We start from the raw sequence: 16846 nt of genomic DNA on the forward strand, positions 1-16846 counted from the left end.
GTCAGAATTATCCCTGATATGTAGAGAAGTTTTATAATGTAGAGTATTTATAATACGTACATATGTGCCTAATGAGCAAAGGCATCAGTGATGCTGAGAGACATTTGAGTAGTGCACTTGCAATTTGTCTTTCTAAGTTTTTCATTGCCTCTGAATCCAAAGTGAAGTATTGATGCCAGAATTTTTTAATAGAGCAGGGTAATTTGGTACTTAATAATAAATGTAGCTGAGTGAGGCAGAACTATGGCTAAGTGAGCTCTAATTTCACACTTTATGGTATAAGCTAGTAGTAGTAGTAGTAGTAGTAGTAGAGATCAAAAAGGATATTGCCTGTTCCATAAAGAGCACAGAATATCAAAGATTAGTTGAGGTTTTTTTTTCTTTCCTTGATGTTCATTTAAGTCTCAAGCATGGACTCAACCAGTGGCAGTTGTATCTACCTAGACTGTATGTTGATTGAATATGAGAACTTTCCATGATAGGATTTGGATACTGAGCTAGGTATCTAAACAGGGTGTCTGCAGCCAGGCTGAACATTGTTTTAGTTGTGCTTTCTGTTCAGATTTCAGTGTACAGTCTTGAATAAAACCTTTTGAAATGCAAAAAAAAAAATGTTTTAGAGAATTACATTCCTATTTTAGAAAATTGCAGTTTGGTCTGTTTTTGAGGAACTGCAATCAGAACAAAAAAGGCCGAGGTCTCCAAAAGGATGTTAAGTAAAAGGATGTTAAGTGCCTGAGCCTAAATTTGACCTATAAAGAGCCCTTAGGCATCTAAATTCCATAGGAACCTGAATTGCAATGTCAAATTCCCTCATTGCTCTAAGTTCCACTTCTCTTCATATCTGCATCAGTCTTCTGAGGGCTTAGGAATTTGGTATCTGTTTGCTTTGTGCCTAGTGCCTGCCAGTACCTGTTTGAAAACTTCAAGCTGGACATTCACCTGCCTGTACTATTGACAGCTGTATCATCTATCTCCTAATCCAGTTACCACATGTACCAGCAAGTTGAGGGAGGGGATCCTTCCCCTTTGCTCAGCCCTGGTGAGGCCACATCTGGAGTGCTGGGTCCAGGTCTGGGTACTCCAGTGTAAGAGAGATACTGAGCTAATGGAGTGAGTCCAACAAAGCACCACAAAGATGATGAAGGGGCTGCAGCATTTGTCATAGGAGGAGAGGCTGAAAGAGCTGGGAGTGTTCAGCCTGGAGAAGAGAAGGCTCAGGGGGATCTGATAAATGTGTATAAATATATCAAGGGGAGGGTGTAAAGAAGATGGAGACAGACTCTTCTCAGTGTATCCAGTGACAGGACAAGAGGCAGTGGGCACAAACTGAAACACGGGAAATGCTGTTTGGATGTAAGAAAAAACTTTTTTCCTGTGAGGGTGATTGAACACTGGAACAACTTGCCCAGAAAGGTAATGGAGTCTCCATCCCTGGAGATACTCAAAAGTCATCTGGACATGGTCCTGGGCAATGTGCTATAGGTGACCCTGTTTGAGTGGGGAGGTTGGACAAGATGATCTCCAGAAGGGCCTTCCAACGTCAGCTGTTCTGTGATTCTGTATTCAGATTGGTCCTGTACAAAATGTATTCCATGTTTGCCAATGTGCCTTCCTGATGCCTGTACCCTCGCTCTCTATGAGTTTGTTTAAATGACAATATATAGGATTGCTGATCTAAAGCTGTGTGTTAGCTCGTTGCACCATCTGCATATGATGCTTGTCTGCAATATCATACTATGTATGAGAAATTGAATTCTAACTGCTTTACTTCCAAGAGAGGATATTCTATATCTAGTTGACAACATTTTTGAAACTTTCTCTTTTTAAAACCTGTATTTCTCTAAAATTTAGTTGAAACTGGACATCCAGTTCAAAATTACTAGTGGTGACAGCAAATGGAGAGACAGACAAACGGGGCATTTCAGATGCATTTTTCCTTTGGAAACTGGTTTAAAACATGATTGATGAGGAGCTACTAATCTTTATGTCACCTCATGTGAAATACTTAGTTAGTTTAGAACATTCAACCAAGTTATGGGAAACGGGTACTGAGTTTCAATTTCATGTTCTGCATGATGGAGCGCTCTGAAACCCTGCTGTCTTTAAGGTGTTTCACATCTTAGGAAAGTTACAGATTTTTTTTGACTAGCAGACACATTGTGTTTAAAATCTATGCATAGTAATCTTCAGTGTTGTTGTACCCATTTTTAGCTGTGGCTTTACTCTTTGCTGCTTGACAGGTAGCTGATTCCTAGAGAATGTCATTCAAATAGGATGGGATGCTCCAAGAAACATAGGCAAGGAAGTCCCTCCTTAAGGAGAAATGAGATGTTGCTAATGCAGCTCCTCAAAGCACCTGTTGTCTAGTTTCATTTTGTTATTGTCTTATTTTTTCAAGTTATTTGAAGATACTATTGTTTGTTTGTTTTTAAAAAAGTTAGGATATTCATTTTATAGGTAATCCAAACCAAAGGGAGTGTATTATATATAAATTCTTGATTACTTCATTATGACAGCTTTAATTAGTTTTATAAAATAGTGTAAGTGATAAGGCTTTTCAAATGAAAAATTCTTAAATGTCATAGTATTCTGAACTGTTTGGATAACTTTTTTTCCATATGTGTGTTGCTAAAGTCTTTATGTTCCTGTTCTTCATAGACCCACGCATGTGCTTTAAATATTATGAATAGTCAGAATCCTATGGGACTTTTGATAGCATGTCTTACATAAGTCTTTGCAAGAATGTGACCCAAGTACTTCTTAAACTTAATTCCCAGAATAGTCACATACACTGTATACATCAGGGGGTCATCAGCATATGGCACATAAGCCAGAGATGACACATACACTAGATTTTTTGAATGGTGCAGAACTGCTCTCTGATGAGGCAACAGATTCTAACTCCTACTACATTTCTTTCAGCATACTCAGGCATTACTTTGAGAATAAAAATATGGTTGTTTAGTGGTTGCTGAAGCATCTACAAATTCTTATTTCCTTTCATGTGAAATACGAATAGCATGTTAATGGATATGTTTGGCTCATCTGCAAAGAGGTGTATGCACGCTTGTCTAAATCCAGGCATAATATAGTCAGCAGAGCATTTAGAGGGCAATTTCAGTGTACTGTTTCTGAATAGCCCTTCAGAGGCTTCATTAGCCTAAGCACCTAAAGTTAGGTAGCAGAAGTCAGATGAGCTAAATGCACTCACCCTCTTAACAGTGTTACATTAACTGTTAGTATGGTAACTGTAGTTACAGTTAATAACAATAACTCAATATTGTAACCCATGAATAACAATATAATTAGTAAAACAGTCTTCAATTCAGTTTAAACCATTCAGTTTGAAAGCTTCCTGAAACAAAAGTATATAGGTACTGTATTTGACATGAAAGCTATAGACAAGCTTTTCAGAATCAGTCCTAACCTGAAATGAGTATTATGTCCTCAGTTTTGACATCCTTTTCTTTCCTGTTCTGTAAATTGGTTGAGCAAATGGTAATTTTTGGACATGTGTAGTATCTCAGCAGAGTTTCTGTAATGTATCAGCCTTCAGATAAGGACAGTGTGTATGAAAGGTAGGTTTTGGTAACAGACAAGCAATATAAGTGTTAAGAACTAATAGCAAAAATGGTGTTCACGTGTGCTTCTTCTGCTAAATTAACCTTCTTCAATGTGGGGCAGATATAGTTGGTCATTTAAATCAATACACAGTGCTTTCCAGTTTTTTGATAGATAATGTGAATGATGTTCAAAGGGCTTTAATATTCAATATATTTATATTTAAAATACATATATATAAAAATAATCTTATGTTTGCTTTGGACAAAGTACAGAGTTCTCAGCCAGGTACGTTTGCTGTAGTATTTTAATACTTCCCAGTCAGCAGATATAAGATAAATATGCAAACTCATTTTTATTGATTTTAGTAGTAGTAGTATTGATTTTCATCTAAAGGTCTTACAATGCATTATACAGTATCTATGGTAATCTTTCTAGGTGCTTTTATTTTGAAGGTGAACAGGTGTTTTTTCAGGTTCACATGTGATCATTTGAAAGGAAAAATGGAGTAGATGTTTCTGAATTGTTCAATAATTGGTTATGCACATGTCTTCAGACACGCTAGAGGGGCTTAACTTTTTTATTGCTTCCCTCCAATCCAGCTTCTCTATGCCTGTTAGTAGTGGGATATCTTTATTTTTTGAAAACTGTGAAGTTTGGAAAAGGTATATATGATAGATCTAGTCCTTCAAATAACTGAGCTAGCCTACTGCCCATTTATTGACACCCTCTTACTTTGTGACCTCAAGGCTTCGCTATCGTATTACCAAAATTTAGGTGTTCCATCATCATATGGACAGACCTTTAGTAGTCATGCCATGTGGGCTACGTTTTGGCCACATGGTAGATGCACTCTGGCTCACGCAACAAAAGAAGAAGTGTCTTGGTTTAACATAACAGAAAAAGGTGACCTACGATGATTAGTTTGGGTGAGAATACTAGAGGAACACAAAGGTGGGAAGGTGCTAGAAAGTTATCACCTGTTACTGTACAGTAAATGTAGATTAACACTTTCAAATGGGATAAGTGATTCTGGCTGTTGGTTTTGGATATGCTACTCTTAAGAGGTCTGCTCCTTTCCTTTGTTTCTTTTTTTTTTTTTTTTTAGGAGTCACAAAGAATTTACCTTCCTAAAATCACGTTCCTTTTGGGTGTTTAAACTTTGGAACCCAAAAGCTTTTGTGATCCAAAATTATAAGTCTCATTGTAAGCCTTGGCTACATCCTAAAATGTGTATGTGGGCATGTGCACGCACACGCGCTTGCTTTTGTATTGCATTTGGCCTGAGCACTGAGACATTTACCAAATTTTTAGTTCATTTACTCTTGTACTGTGAAGTTTTCTGGATGTTTTATTTGCTGTGATGCTCAGGGGAAAAAAACAAAACTGACAAAAAAAACCCCATATATTGCTCATTTTGCTTTCTTTGCTTTTTGTTTTACAGGAGACACATGAAATTGTGGCTATCAAGAAATTCAAAGACAGTGAAGGTAACCTTTTCTCTCTTATGTAATCTTTTATGTCAACAACTATGCTTTTAATATCTCTCTGGTTAAATAAGAAGTCTCTCATATCAAGATATGATTTAAAAATGATAATGATGTATTTGCTCTACGAGTATTCAAGGCCCTTGGTCCTTCATACCTGCCTAGAGACTGCATTATATACTCAAACTAGATAAAATTACCACCTTTTTTTTCTTGGTGCATCCATGTTAACATTGCTCAGATTGTGGTCCCACGCATGGTAGTAGGACTTGTCACTTGGAGGCTAAATGTGACAGGAGAATGGCAAAAACTCCTCTTGTAGAACTGGCTTGAGGCATCTTACTAATTTAAACAAAAATGAACTTCTTCACCATTTATCTGTGGGAGGGGATTTTAATTAAATATCCAGCATTGAAATTATTTTGTTGGAAAGGGTGACTTGAAGGGATAAATGGAGGAGACTGAGAGAGGTCGCTGAGAAGTTCTGCGGGAGTTTTCAGGGATCTGTGGGAGACTTTGAGGGAGCGGTGTAAAGCAGCAGGAGTTCTGCTCTCCCTTCAACTGGCTTCGTTCTCCCACAGGATGCTCCTCTTAGAGCAGCATCTATATACCACCCAGTGTCACTGAGTTTGCAGAGAAGGCTTACTGCTGCTGGCAAAGAGGGTGGTAGAAGGCAGGACCCATGGAACTTAGTGCTACTGCTGCCCACACCCCGCACCGCTCAGCATTAGTGAAAGTAAAGTCCTGGCTCTCTCACCTGCATTTGTTGCTGGAATAGTCAATCCCAGTATCCTATCATCGGCAAAACTGGCAATCAGCCACTGCAGGCAGCTGTCTACCTTGCATGTGTCAGAACTTAACTCTGATCCCTAATGGACTAACGCAAACAAAATGAGAAGCCAAGTGTGAAGTAATAGAGGAGTAATCCTGGACTGAGGCAATGCAGCTATGATTTGCCATATACTATGGCTTTAACTAAAAGCTCAGGAACATTCTGATGATATATTTAAAGAAATAGCAGCCATTTTATTTTAGCAAACTTTTCTTTTTTGGTCTTGTTATGGGATTGCTGATGGCCATGGAGATATGGTTGGCTACAAGGACTTTAATTTTCAGAGTTGGTTGGACACAGTAAAGTCAAATTTGCCTCTGTTATTTCTGCAGTGCAAATTCTGTTTTGCAGCTGATGATGCCAGACACTTGAAGGTGTATTTGATAAATCTTTTAACTCTGATGTTTAGAAATCTGTTTTAAACCCCAGTTAAAGAATGTAGGGGAGTACTGAATTGTGGCTATCCTCTCAAGCAGGTTACGAGAGTACTTCAGAATTGCTTTTTGGTACTTGATCTGGCTGCTTAGGACAGATTCTAACCAATGAATCTCAGTATTAAGGCCCTAACAGGATTAGTATTTTAGCCATTCTATCAAAAAAACAAAGCAAAAAAATGCAACATTGCCATTAGGTATGACTTGCCAACAATGTTATGTAATATCAGTTTACATGACTGATGACTGCTTTTCAGAGCTGTAGCTAGTTGTTTACAAGTTTCAGAACACGAGAGAAGTTCTTCTGATAGGTTTGATTCAGTCCATTTAACATCTGTCTTGTTAACAGGGTAGTTCATTAAAAGCCTATTATAATTGTTTCTATTGCCGGTTTTGTTTCATTGAATTTTTGTTGTTGTTTGATATATGCATGCTAAATGCACTGGGGAAGAAAGTGTCTAGTTTTAGAAGAAAGTATGTAATCAGGTTGATTCAAGCCAACACCAAACACTCTGCTTTAAAATCAGGTGATTTAGATTGCTCTAAATTATATATTTTTAAATCAAAACATTTGTGATGGTAGTAGAGTTTGTTGGGTTTTTTTTCCCCTCCTCCTCCTCCTCCTACCCTTCAATTTTTTTTCATTCTTCTGATGATGATTGTGTGTGTTTGTATGACTTGGGCTATTCCCTCTCCCCTGCCAATCTGTTTTCACCTTTTGCTTGTTTGGAAAAACAATTTATTTTCCTTTTCTTTTTTTCCAGTGTCTGTATGTGCATGGGCAAATTCACTGAATTAATGGATTTCATTTTACTAAATGAAGAGTGCAAACTAATTTGATCTGTTTTACTTGACATTTCTTTGGTAGTATCATCTAGAACCCAACCAGTTCAGGGCCCCTCAGTGATGAGAAGTTTACAAAGCTTTAGTAAAACACTCTCCTTTTCTTGAACAGCTTTCAGACAGCTAAGTTGTCAAAACATTAGTTGAATTTCTTGACTCCTTAGAATCGCAGATTCTAGGCTTCATTGAATCAGTGTTTGCTCTACTGCCTTCTGTGACCGCTGCAGTGGTCTGCTTGCTGAATTTGCACTAAACGACTTTTGTGAAAAACTTACAAGGCATAAAAATCTGTGTTTATGTCTTAAAATTTGTCATGGCTATTGGAGGATAAAGTTATTTTTAGAATGCAATGTCTTTCACACTGACCAAATATGAGCTCTCCATTCCAGTGTCTCTGCTAAAGGCATGTTAGCCTCACCAGTGCTTCATCCATGTGATATGTATGCCTGGGATGGGAGAGGTGTCTGTACACATATGCTTCCCAAAAATATGCATGTATATTACTACTCTGCAGAATGAAAAAAATAGAAATGCAAATGATTATTTCTTATCACTTTTTCTGCTACTGGAAACCTGGATGGTAGTGAAGGGAAGTCTGTCAAGGTTATATAATGAGAGCGTGGTCATCATGTGTCTCTCTTCCAATACAGAAGGCATCCAAGCAGCAGAAAGAGACCCTGCTGGAAAATGAGCCTTTTTCTCTGTAATATCCAGTGACAGAGATTTTAATCAGGGGTTCAAATAAAATATTCATAACACTTGTTACTACGTATTTTTATTTTTTAATAAATTTTAATCTGTCATTTTTACTTTGCATTCTAGAAAATGAAGAAGTCAAAGAAACCACTTTACGAGAGCTTAAAATGCTTCGTACTTTGAAACAGGAGAACATAGTGGAGTTGAAAGAAGCCTTCAGAAGAAGAGGAAAATTATACTTAGTTTTTGAATATGTGGAAAAAGTGAGTTGAGTTTGTACTATCCTTTCCACAATTAAATCATCAGCTTACTGAAAGTCTTTAAAATTACTTCTAAAAATGGCACTATTCTAATGTAAAAAGAGGAATAGCAGAAGTTGTTCTGAATCCAAATTGTTTGTAGTTAGACCTATATTGTGAGAAAACAACACCAATAACTTTATTATTGTTTTTACGTCATGTGATGTACTTTTAGTTATCTCTGAATAGCTTAAAAAAAATCTTTCATATATGAACACAAACACATTCAAATTATATAGGCTGGAATATATATAATCTGAAAAAATAATTCCATGTGAACTCTATAGTCCAGTTTAATTGTAAAGTTGGTTAAATATCCTGTGTTGTGTAGTGAATCTTGACATAGTCTTTCAGAACAAGATCATGGGTTTCTGACTGTGGAATCTGTTGCAACTTTGTCTATCCTCCCCTGTTAAAAATAAGATTTCTGTTTCTATTTTTCTGTAACAAGTTCAGTATCAGTAGTTGCTTGGAGGGATTTGGCAAAGGTTGCTATCATTATTTCAAATCCTGACCTCATTTGAACCCATTCCAAAATTTTCTTAGATTGGCCCACTACTGCCAAGTGACCTGATCTGCTTCCAGGGAGAAACAACATAGAATACATTGGTCTTCCATTATTTTTGCAACCTTTACGGCCACAGTAAACCTTACTTTTGTATTCTAACCATTTACATTTTTTCATGAAAATAACTAGATATTCAGTTACATATATGCAAGCATAAAAAATATATTACATATATGTAGCTTTCATCAGGTGTTGTTCTCTTGATTGAAAATTGCATTTAATATTGAAGTGATGTTGCAGGGCTGCAGAATGCTAGTTCTCTTCAGTCAGTTGTCCCTTATGTGTAAAGATACCTCACCCTAAATATTGTGTCTCCTTACCTCAGTTTATAATTGATTATGTGGTACAATTTCATTACATAATGTGAGGTGACCTATTCTATGACATAGTCTGGCAGAAATCAGTTGTGTGTTGCACCAGCAGATCAGCAGCTTCTAATGTGGTAGATCTTACTGAGCCCTAACATCCAAAGCTTGCCTTGCTCTACCTGTGTTTCCTGTGGTTTGTCCAGGCTTGTGGAATGTCTTTGATCACATACAAACTAGAAGATACATTTAATCTTGTGTTATCATTGACTTGGCTGAGTTTACTCTAGCAATGGTTTGGAAGATCAGCATAAGAAAAAATGTTTAATTGGTCTAATAAGGGTATATTTCAAAAAAAGGTTAACATTTGTTGGGTAAATAGAGCAGGCTGCAATATCTAACATTTGCATCAAAATAAAAGAATATAATGCTAAAGATAGACATCACATATAGCCTGTGCATGATATCATTTCTGTTTCAATGGTCATCTTTATTTTCAGCTAAACTTCACAGTCTATGAGTGTTTCTCATTTTCAGATGTGTAAAATAGTTTCCACAGCTCCTTATAGATGCCTTTCAAGACCAGGGTAATTTCTGTATTTATGAGTGAGGAATGGTAAAAAGAATTAAATAAAATATGGTACAGTAGGCTAATTTTTGTTTTAACTGATTATAAGTGCCTTTTGTCCTTTAAGGAATCTTAGCTTTGCAATATCCAAATCTAGATTACTTAAATTAACATTTAGTCTAATCTCCTTTATCCATCATCCCCTTAGTTAACGTCTTCACACCAGATTGTGTCTCGCTATGTTGATTTTACTATTCTGGTTCATATCTGTAACACTAATTTCTTGACTAACTTATCCAAAACTACGGGCCTCGGCGTCAACAAGAACCTAAAACCAATGTGGTATGTGGTTTCTTAACAGAAAGTGTATTTCTAAGGAAACTTGCACTCAAATACATAAGTTCCAGTATTTATTCTCAGACTACAAAACTTGAAAATTTTCTGAAATATTAGCAAAGGCTTCATTTGTTTTGTCTCGTGCTTGTGTTCGTTAAAATATCTTAGAAGAAAAACCTCAGAAATACATTATTCAGTTAAAATGTTTGTCAAAGGTGAGGCAAACTTATATTAAATTAAAAAATCTGTATAAATACCCAAATTCATAATTAAATGAGTTGTGTAAAACAACTCATAGCCAAAATACTTATTTTTATCTCAAAATTCAGTAAATAAGGCTCTTTTTTGTCTTCAAGTGGGCTGCTGCTGCCCAGTATTTGTTCAATTAGGATTTAGAGTAAGTTAAACTCCATTGCACTTCTAAGTGTGCAAAATTGGAGACATTTGCTAACATAATGGAAATCTAAAGGTCCTTCAAAAGAGGAAATTTAGCAGTATAAACATTTAAATTAGTTTATTTTTCTCCTACATCTATCCATAAAATAGTTAATATGGGCATAGTTACTTTAGTACAAAGATATCTAAGATCAGTATATGTGATATATATAGCTATAGAGTACTCCTCAGGGTACTGTTTATGCCCATATGAGGCATTTTTTATATCTTTATTATTTGGTTCACACTGATAGTTTTTTGTCCTGCTATATGAAAGCAGTAGAACTAACTTAAAAATTAAGAAACCAGTATGTTAAAGCATAGTAGGATATTTACAAAATGCTGTTCTCTACTAAATTTTTCATATAGCAATACTGAGCTGGAGTTCCTGTTTAAGCAATCTCTTTTAAGTAAATGATTTTTAGAAGTTTTAGTCTAAGTGGTTTGATGACAGATTTTTAAGGTCTTAGAGTAGGTTTGTGGTTTACCTTTAAGGAATATTGTCTTCACAAGTGCTTTCTCTAGAGTGAAAACAGCTAGTAGCATGTGTATGATTAAAATACACTCCTTGAATGTTAAACTGTTTTTCACAGCTAGACTCACAGGCATAAGTATGTTGCTTTAGTATGTTGAAGACATGTTAATCTAGCTACTACAGTATATGTATTTTAAATAATATGTCTTTTAAACACTTAGAATATGCTTGAATTGCTAGAAGAAATGCCAAATGGAGTTCCACCAGAAAAAGTGAAAAGCTATATCTACCAGCTAATTAAAGCAATTCACTGGTGTCATAAGAATGATATTGTTCATAGAGGTAAGTTTGTAGTTTTACATATAGAAGTGAGCTCCTGGTAGGAATTTACTATAGGAAAAGAAGTTATAGCTTGAATTAATTTGCATTGATGTAAATATAAGTGCTTACTTAATGTCTAGGAAAAAAACATCTTTGAATTTGGCTGGGTGTTAAGCCTGCCAGGCTTCAGGTCGCTTTAAAACAAAGTTTATCTACATATAAAACTTTTTCCACTGGTGTCTGGCATATAAGTAGAGATTGTATCATGTGCACAGTGAAGCAAAACTACACCACAGACATTGCCAAAGAAAAGGAACTGTTTAAACAATTCATGGCACTCAGTCATTTCACTTTTCAACCTAATAATATTAAGAGAACAGTAATGCAGAGCTTAAAGCTTGGTCATCTGCCCTTACCTTTTGTATAAGACAGTTCCTCCAAACTCCCGTGAGTTCAGCTCTGTATATGTACTTTCCTCCTCAATTTCAAGCACTTGTAATACATACCCTGATGTGTGAGTTTATCTAGTTTTATTTATATTATCCTGATTTAGTAAAATCTTATTTTGCTTTATGACTTTGCAAAAGTAACATTTCTAATGTATGAGAACTTTCATCTATTGGAAACATTTAGTGTAATATTTGTATTTGAGATTGATCAAACACAGGCAAGAATCTGTAAATATTTTGTGAAATGTAGTTTGAAGAAATATAGCTTATACAAATACCACAATATCCATATAGGAATAAAAAACAGGCTTGTGAAACTAGAGAATATGTGTTTTCTAAAGAAAAGGCAAGAGGTGCACAAGAAGGTTGTCATAACGCCGAAGATGAGTGCACACAGTTAATGTTTTACTGGTTAACTGGGTAATTAAATACAGTTCTACATGTTACTTTGCAATATGCAATATTCTGCATGTTGCTTTGATGTCCAGGAATATCTGTAAGCACCTTTCATCTTCCTTTATTTTGTTGGGAAACTACTTAAAAGACCTCACATTATAGCAAATGAATTCTGCATGTTCACAAACATCATTTGAAGCCTAGTAATATTTATTTCAGCAGTTGCTCTTGTAATGCTTTGTTTATGATTGTTTGAATATCTTAAATACATTATACTGTTCACCAAGTTTAAAAAGAGAAGTTAACAGCTATCTTCCTTTTTTCTCTATTATTCCAATACACCAGATATCAAACCAGAGAATCTCTTAATAAGCCACAATGATGTTCTGAAGTTGTGTGACTTTGGTAAGTTCAGTAGCTAGATATATGTTTATTTCTTTTTTTTTTCTTTTTTGAGAAAATCTCAGTGCAATCGTTGCAGTGCAATGCTGCCTTATTCTTACGAGTTATACAGTGTGTACTGTTTAAATTCATTTTAGTGCTCAGAATTGATTACTCATTCAGGTTTGTTGCTTTAATTTGAAAGATCTCTGAGCTTTAATGTGCATATCTTGTGAAATACCAGTGTTAATACAGCCATTCTATTGACATGTTTCTTCTTCCTATATTCTGCAGGGTTTTTACTAGCAGTGTTATTGGCACTCAGCTAAGAAAAGTTCAGATGATAAATTGATTAGAAGGCTAGCAGAACTGTAGATTTATCTAGCCTTCATATATTAAAAAAAGTGTTCTTCATTGTTTAGTGAAGACACAATAAAATTCTTAAACTTTTTGTGTACTTCTTAAAACACTGGCTTTTATGGACTGTTATGTTTGTCTTCATTTGTATATATCAACTTGTATTATTGTGTTAATCAAGGAATCATGTGTGATCATACAATTAATGACTGAATGGCTGGAGAATAAAGTCAGAGTTGTGTGTGCAATGTTAATTTTGTTATTTCCTGACTTATGAATGCCTGTTAATGCCAGCTTTAAGGCTTTGAAGAATCGGCACCTAAGCACAAGACAAACTGTGCCCATGTGAGTAATCCTCAGAAGACAACGGGGCAGAGTATATGCTGATTCCAACAACCTGTATTTTTGTTCTAAATGCTACATAAACACAGAATAAAATATTGTCTCTAAAAAGCCTACAGTTTGACTTGGTAAATAAAAATCAATTCCAGAGCACTACACAAAGGCGCTTTCACTGAGAGCTGTTTTCATGAAAGCTGTCATTTCAGACCTCTGCAATTTTGAGTGGAAAAAGGAGCTGTTGAAAAAAAATAAATTGCAACAACTTTTAGTAATACAAAAATGGTGTTCATTTGCAGGGCTTATTTCTTTTAATCCTAAACACATTTTTGCTTAAGCATTCAGAAACAATCACCCTTTTAGGAAAAGCCTCCAAATTTTCAGTCCATATGAGTTCTTTGAATTAAGCTGCCATTTATTTTGCAGTGTAAAGAATGACAGAGCTCTAATAAAATGTAACGGTACTGTTGCAGGAGGCTTCGGTAGGTGCCTTAGCCTTTTCTGGTGCTGGGGGCCTTCTGTCTGCAACTCCGCAGCTGCTTTCCCCTGGCAGCTCTGGCCCCTCCACCAGAGGTGTAGGGCAGTATTTTCCCCTGGGCCTCCTGCGGCGGTGCCCGGGGCCCTGCCCTGCACACCAAGGCCCTTGAGCGCTGCCACCGCAGGTGCCCCGGGGCGTCGGGGCGTCACATGGGGGAGCCAATAACTGCCAGGCACGGAGCTTGACGACCAGTCGGCAGGCAGCACCTGCCCCTGAGCAGCATGTGCTCCAATCAGGGCCAATGGCATTAGAAGCGGGAGCAGCCGATAGGGGTGTGAGTGGGTCCTGCTGGAGAGGAGGGCAAGGCTGCTCGGCAGTGGGCCCCCCTCGCCTGCCTTCCTGCTGACCCCTGCAGAGGGGCTGCCCTTTCCTCCCTCTTTCTCCCTCCCCTTCCTCTTTTGTTTTTATTTTTTTTCTCCTGAAAGTGACTTTCGCTGTTAGAGTTGACGCATGCCATCAGCTAACAAATCTCTGTGCGTGGACTTGTCATGACATCCTTTGTGCAAAGGAGCTTTACAGGAAAATAAGCCAACCAAATGATGTGATCATGTTTTGGATGACAGTTTTCTCAGTAAAAGTTAGACAATTCTGAATTCTATCAGCAATGATGATGTTCTCTCTAGTTTGTAAGCTTGTTAATCTCATACACTGTAGCCAGATTTTCTTTCTAGCGTTGGAAAAGAAATGCAATCACAGTGTACTCCCAGTGCCCAGGAGAAGAAGGTGAATTAAGTTGTGAGAACTTGTGTTGTCACCATTGTTTACGCAGGTTACTTTGAACTTAGCTTCATGTTTCAGATTTGGTTAAATTTAAAATGCCAAGCAACTTTTATAATTTGGGATCAATTATTATTTTTTAGCCTTACTGCTAATTGACATTATTGTAAATAGCTTAAGTTAATACTGCAAAAATATCTGTCAGAAGGGAATTAACCATAAGAATTTCTTGCATGTGTGCAGCTTAGGGTATTAAAGTTTGACTTTTAAAGTGTTACAACACATGCTACTTGTCTACCTAGCTTATTTCATGTTTTGGAACAGAGGTACTTGTCATATACAATACGACATTCCTCATCTGATGACAACAAATGCAAACAAAAAGTCTTTACATCCATCTTAATGCAGATTTTAAAGTAACTAGGTGTTTCAGAATTAACACAGTGGACAAAACAACTTGAAAAAAAAAAGTTCAGAACTCTAACAAGTTCTTTATAGTCCTTGTGCTGTGTTCTGTACATATCGTACTAGATAAAAATGAGTTTGAATGCGGTGCTTGCTTCAGCACATGTTGTGTGGGTGTAGTTTCTGCCAATAGAAATGGAAAAAGGGAACAGTACAAGATGCCGACTACAGCAGATGCATCTGACTGTTGTTGGAAATAGTTATGCATTCTGACTAGTATGTGTGCTGTTTCAGCACCAGTGTTTCAGAATTACTTGTTCTAACAATTTCTTAATCTCCGTATGATGTGTATGCATAGAAATCTTGAAACACAGGACTGGAAAAGACCTCAGGAAATTCTGTAGTTCTTCCACCTACTTGAAGAAAGGATTAGGCATGTCTCTGTCATTCTTGACTGATGTTTCCTTAGTTTATTCTTAAAAATCTTAGTGATGGAGGTTCCACTGCATTGCTAGGCACCTAGTTAAGTGCTTAAATGCCATTAATGTTAGAATGCTTTACTTCATCTAACTTAGATTTGCCTTGCTTCTATATAAGAAACTGACAATCTTCTGAACTCCCTTTTCCCTCACACCTTTTTCCTTGACATCTCTCCTACCCAGTTATGAGTTTCCTCAAGTGCTTCCTTGAAATCTGTTGTTTTATTTTGGTTGTTCCTCCCTCCTTACGTTCTGATACATTTTGCAAGTTCATTTTTGTAGTTGCTCTCAGCTAAATCACCTTCCATCTTCATTTGCTGATCTAGTCTTTCCTGCTGCTTAGAGTTCAGTCTAGTCTTCTCCCTGGTTACCTCCTCTTATTTTCATATCAAAAAATTGTTCCCACCACCTCAGCACAACTTGGAGGAAGGAGCAGTAGTGTTCTGAGCTACTTCTGCCACCACAGTAAATAAGTAATTGTGTCCTTAGGAAGGTATTATGCTTTCTTGAAGTATGGACTCTGTCCATCATCTTTCAGCATGGTAACATAGAATCAAAGCAGTAGTAAAATGGTTTCCTACATCACCCAGCAATATATGTATCGCACTGAAGCTCATGATAATATTTTTTCTTTCTGTCTTGCTGCATCAAATCCATGCTGCACCTTATCTGTAAAGGTAGGGGGCTAATCCTTTCTGGAACTGCGTTAGCTGATGATGATCTCGGGACATGCTTTGTAGCACCTGCTTCTGGCCAGGTTCCAATGGACTGGCCTGGAGGGAAGATGCATCCTGACTCTTGTTGATTCTTCAGAGACAGATTTACTGGTGGGCTGCCAGGCTTGTGCCTTACCATTACACAGGCTGCCGTGCTGTGCTCATTTGGGTCATGTGATATCTTTTTCTCTTTCCTCATTCAGTTTGGGGCTTCCCACTCTTTGTTTTGGCTATCCACTTTCTCCTGGTTATTTTCTTCCCTCTCTTCTCTAAATAGATGAACAAAAGATTTTTTTTCACTGACAAGATTAATCAGATGGGTCATGTAATTTGAAACAGAAGCAGTACCACCTAAGCAGTTCTAAATATAGTAATGTTTATAATCCCAGTGTTAGTCTTCAGTAATAAAAAAAATCCTTTCAAGCTTTTCTCCATCATCATCAGTAATGGTTCAGTAGACTTTATGGAGACAGATCAGAATTATTCCTATTTTGGGACAATATTGAAATATCTGTTCCTCTTTGTACATGCCTTCTAGATTACTAACTCTTGAAGGAAGAGGCATCTTACTTAAGAAAAGTAACAACAGTAACCTATGCCAATACCAAATTTTTCATTGCTTTCTCGAATCACTAGTCTATTAACAATCTCTACATCTAAACTTTTTACTCCAACATCAAGGAAATTAGTGCACCACAGGGGTCAGTGTGACTGGACTCCTTCAGACTAAGCTGTCAAATGAGATTCACTTTCAGAATAAAAAAAGCCCACAACCTTACAATCATAGTTGTGTAGGAAAAGCGCTCTTGGCAGTTTCTGTGTAAGAACTTGGAAATAAAGAAAAATGACTGTTGCATTTAAGTAGCACTTACTGATTCTGAAAATGAAATTATGCCTTATACCTCT

General features: G+C 36.7%; 1 protein-coding gene across 3 annotated transcripts in view; it reads left to right on the forward strand.

Moving 5' to 3' along the window:
- Nucleotides 1–16846, forward strand: part of CDKL5 (cyclin dependent kinase like 5) — a 146412-nt gene that overhangs the window by 88129 nt on the left and 41437 nt on the right. For all 3 annotated transcript variants that reach the window (XR_010884244.1, XM_067297066.1, XM_067297068.1), the window contains exons 5-8: nucleotides 5009–5054; nucleotides 7983–8119; nucleotides 11064–11184; nucleotides 12354–12413. Coding sequence is in view for 2 of the 3 variants with exons in the window: in XM_067297066.1 (XP_067153167.1) it covers nucleotides 5009–5054; nucleotides 7983–8119; nucleotides 11064–11184; nucleotides 12354–12413 (364 nt within the window). In the remaining variant the exon portion in view is untranslated. The remainder of the gene's footprint in view (nucleotides 1–5008; nucleotides 5055–7982; nucleotides 8120–11063; nucleotides 11185–12353; nucleotides 12414–16846) is intronic.

The sequence above is a fragment of the Apteryx mantelli genome, chromosome 1 (assembly GCF_036417845.1).
Source record: "Apteryx mantelli isolate bAptMan1 chromosome 1, bAptMan1.hap1, whole genome shotgun sequence".
Taxonomy (NCBI): domain Eukaryota; kingdom Metazoa; phylum Chordata; class Aves; order Apterygiformes; family Apterygidae; genus Apteryx; species Apteryx mantelli.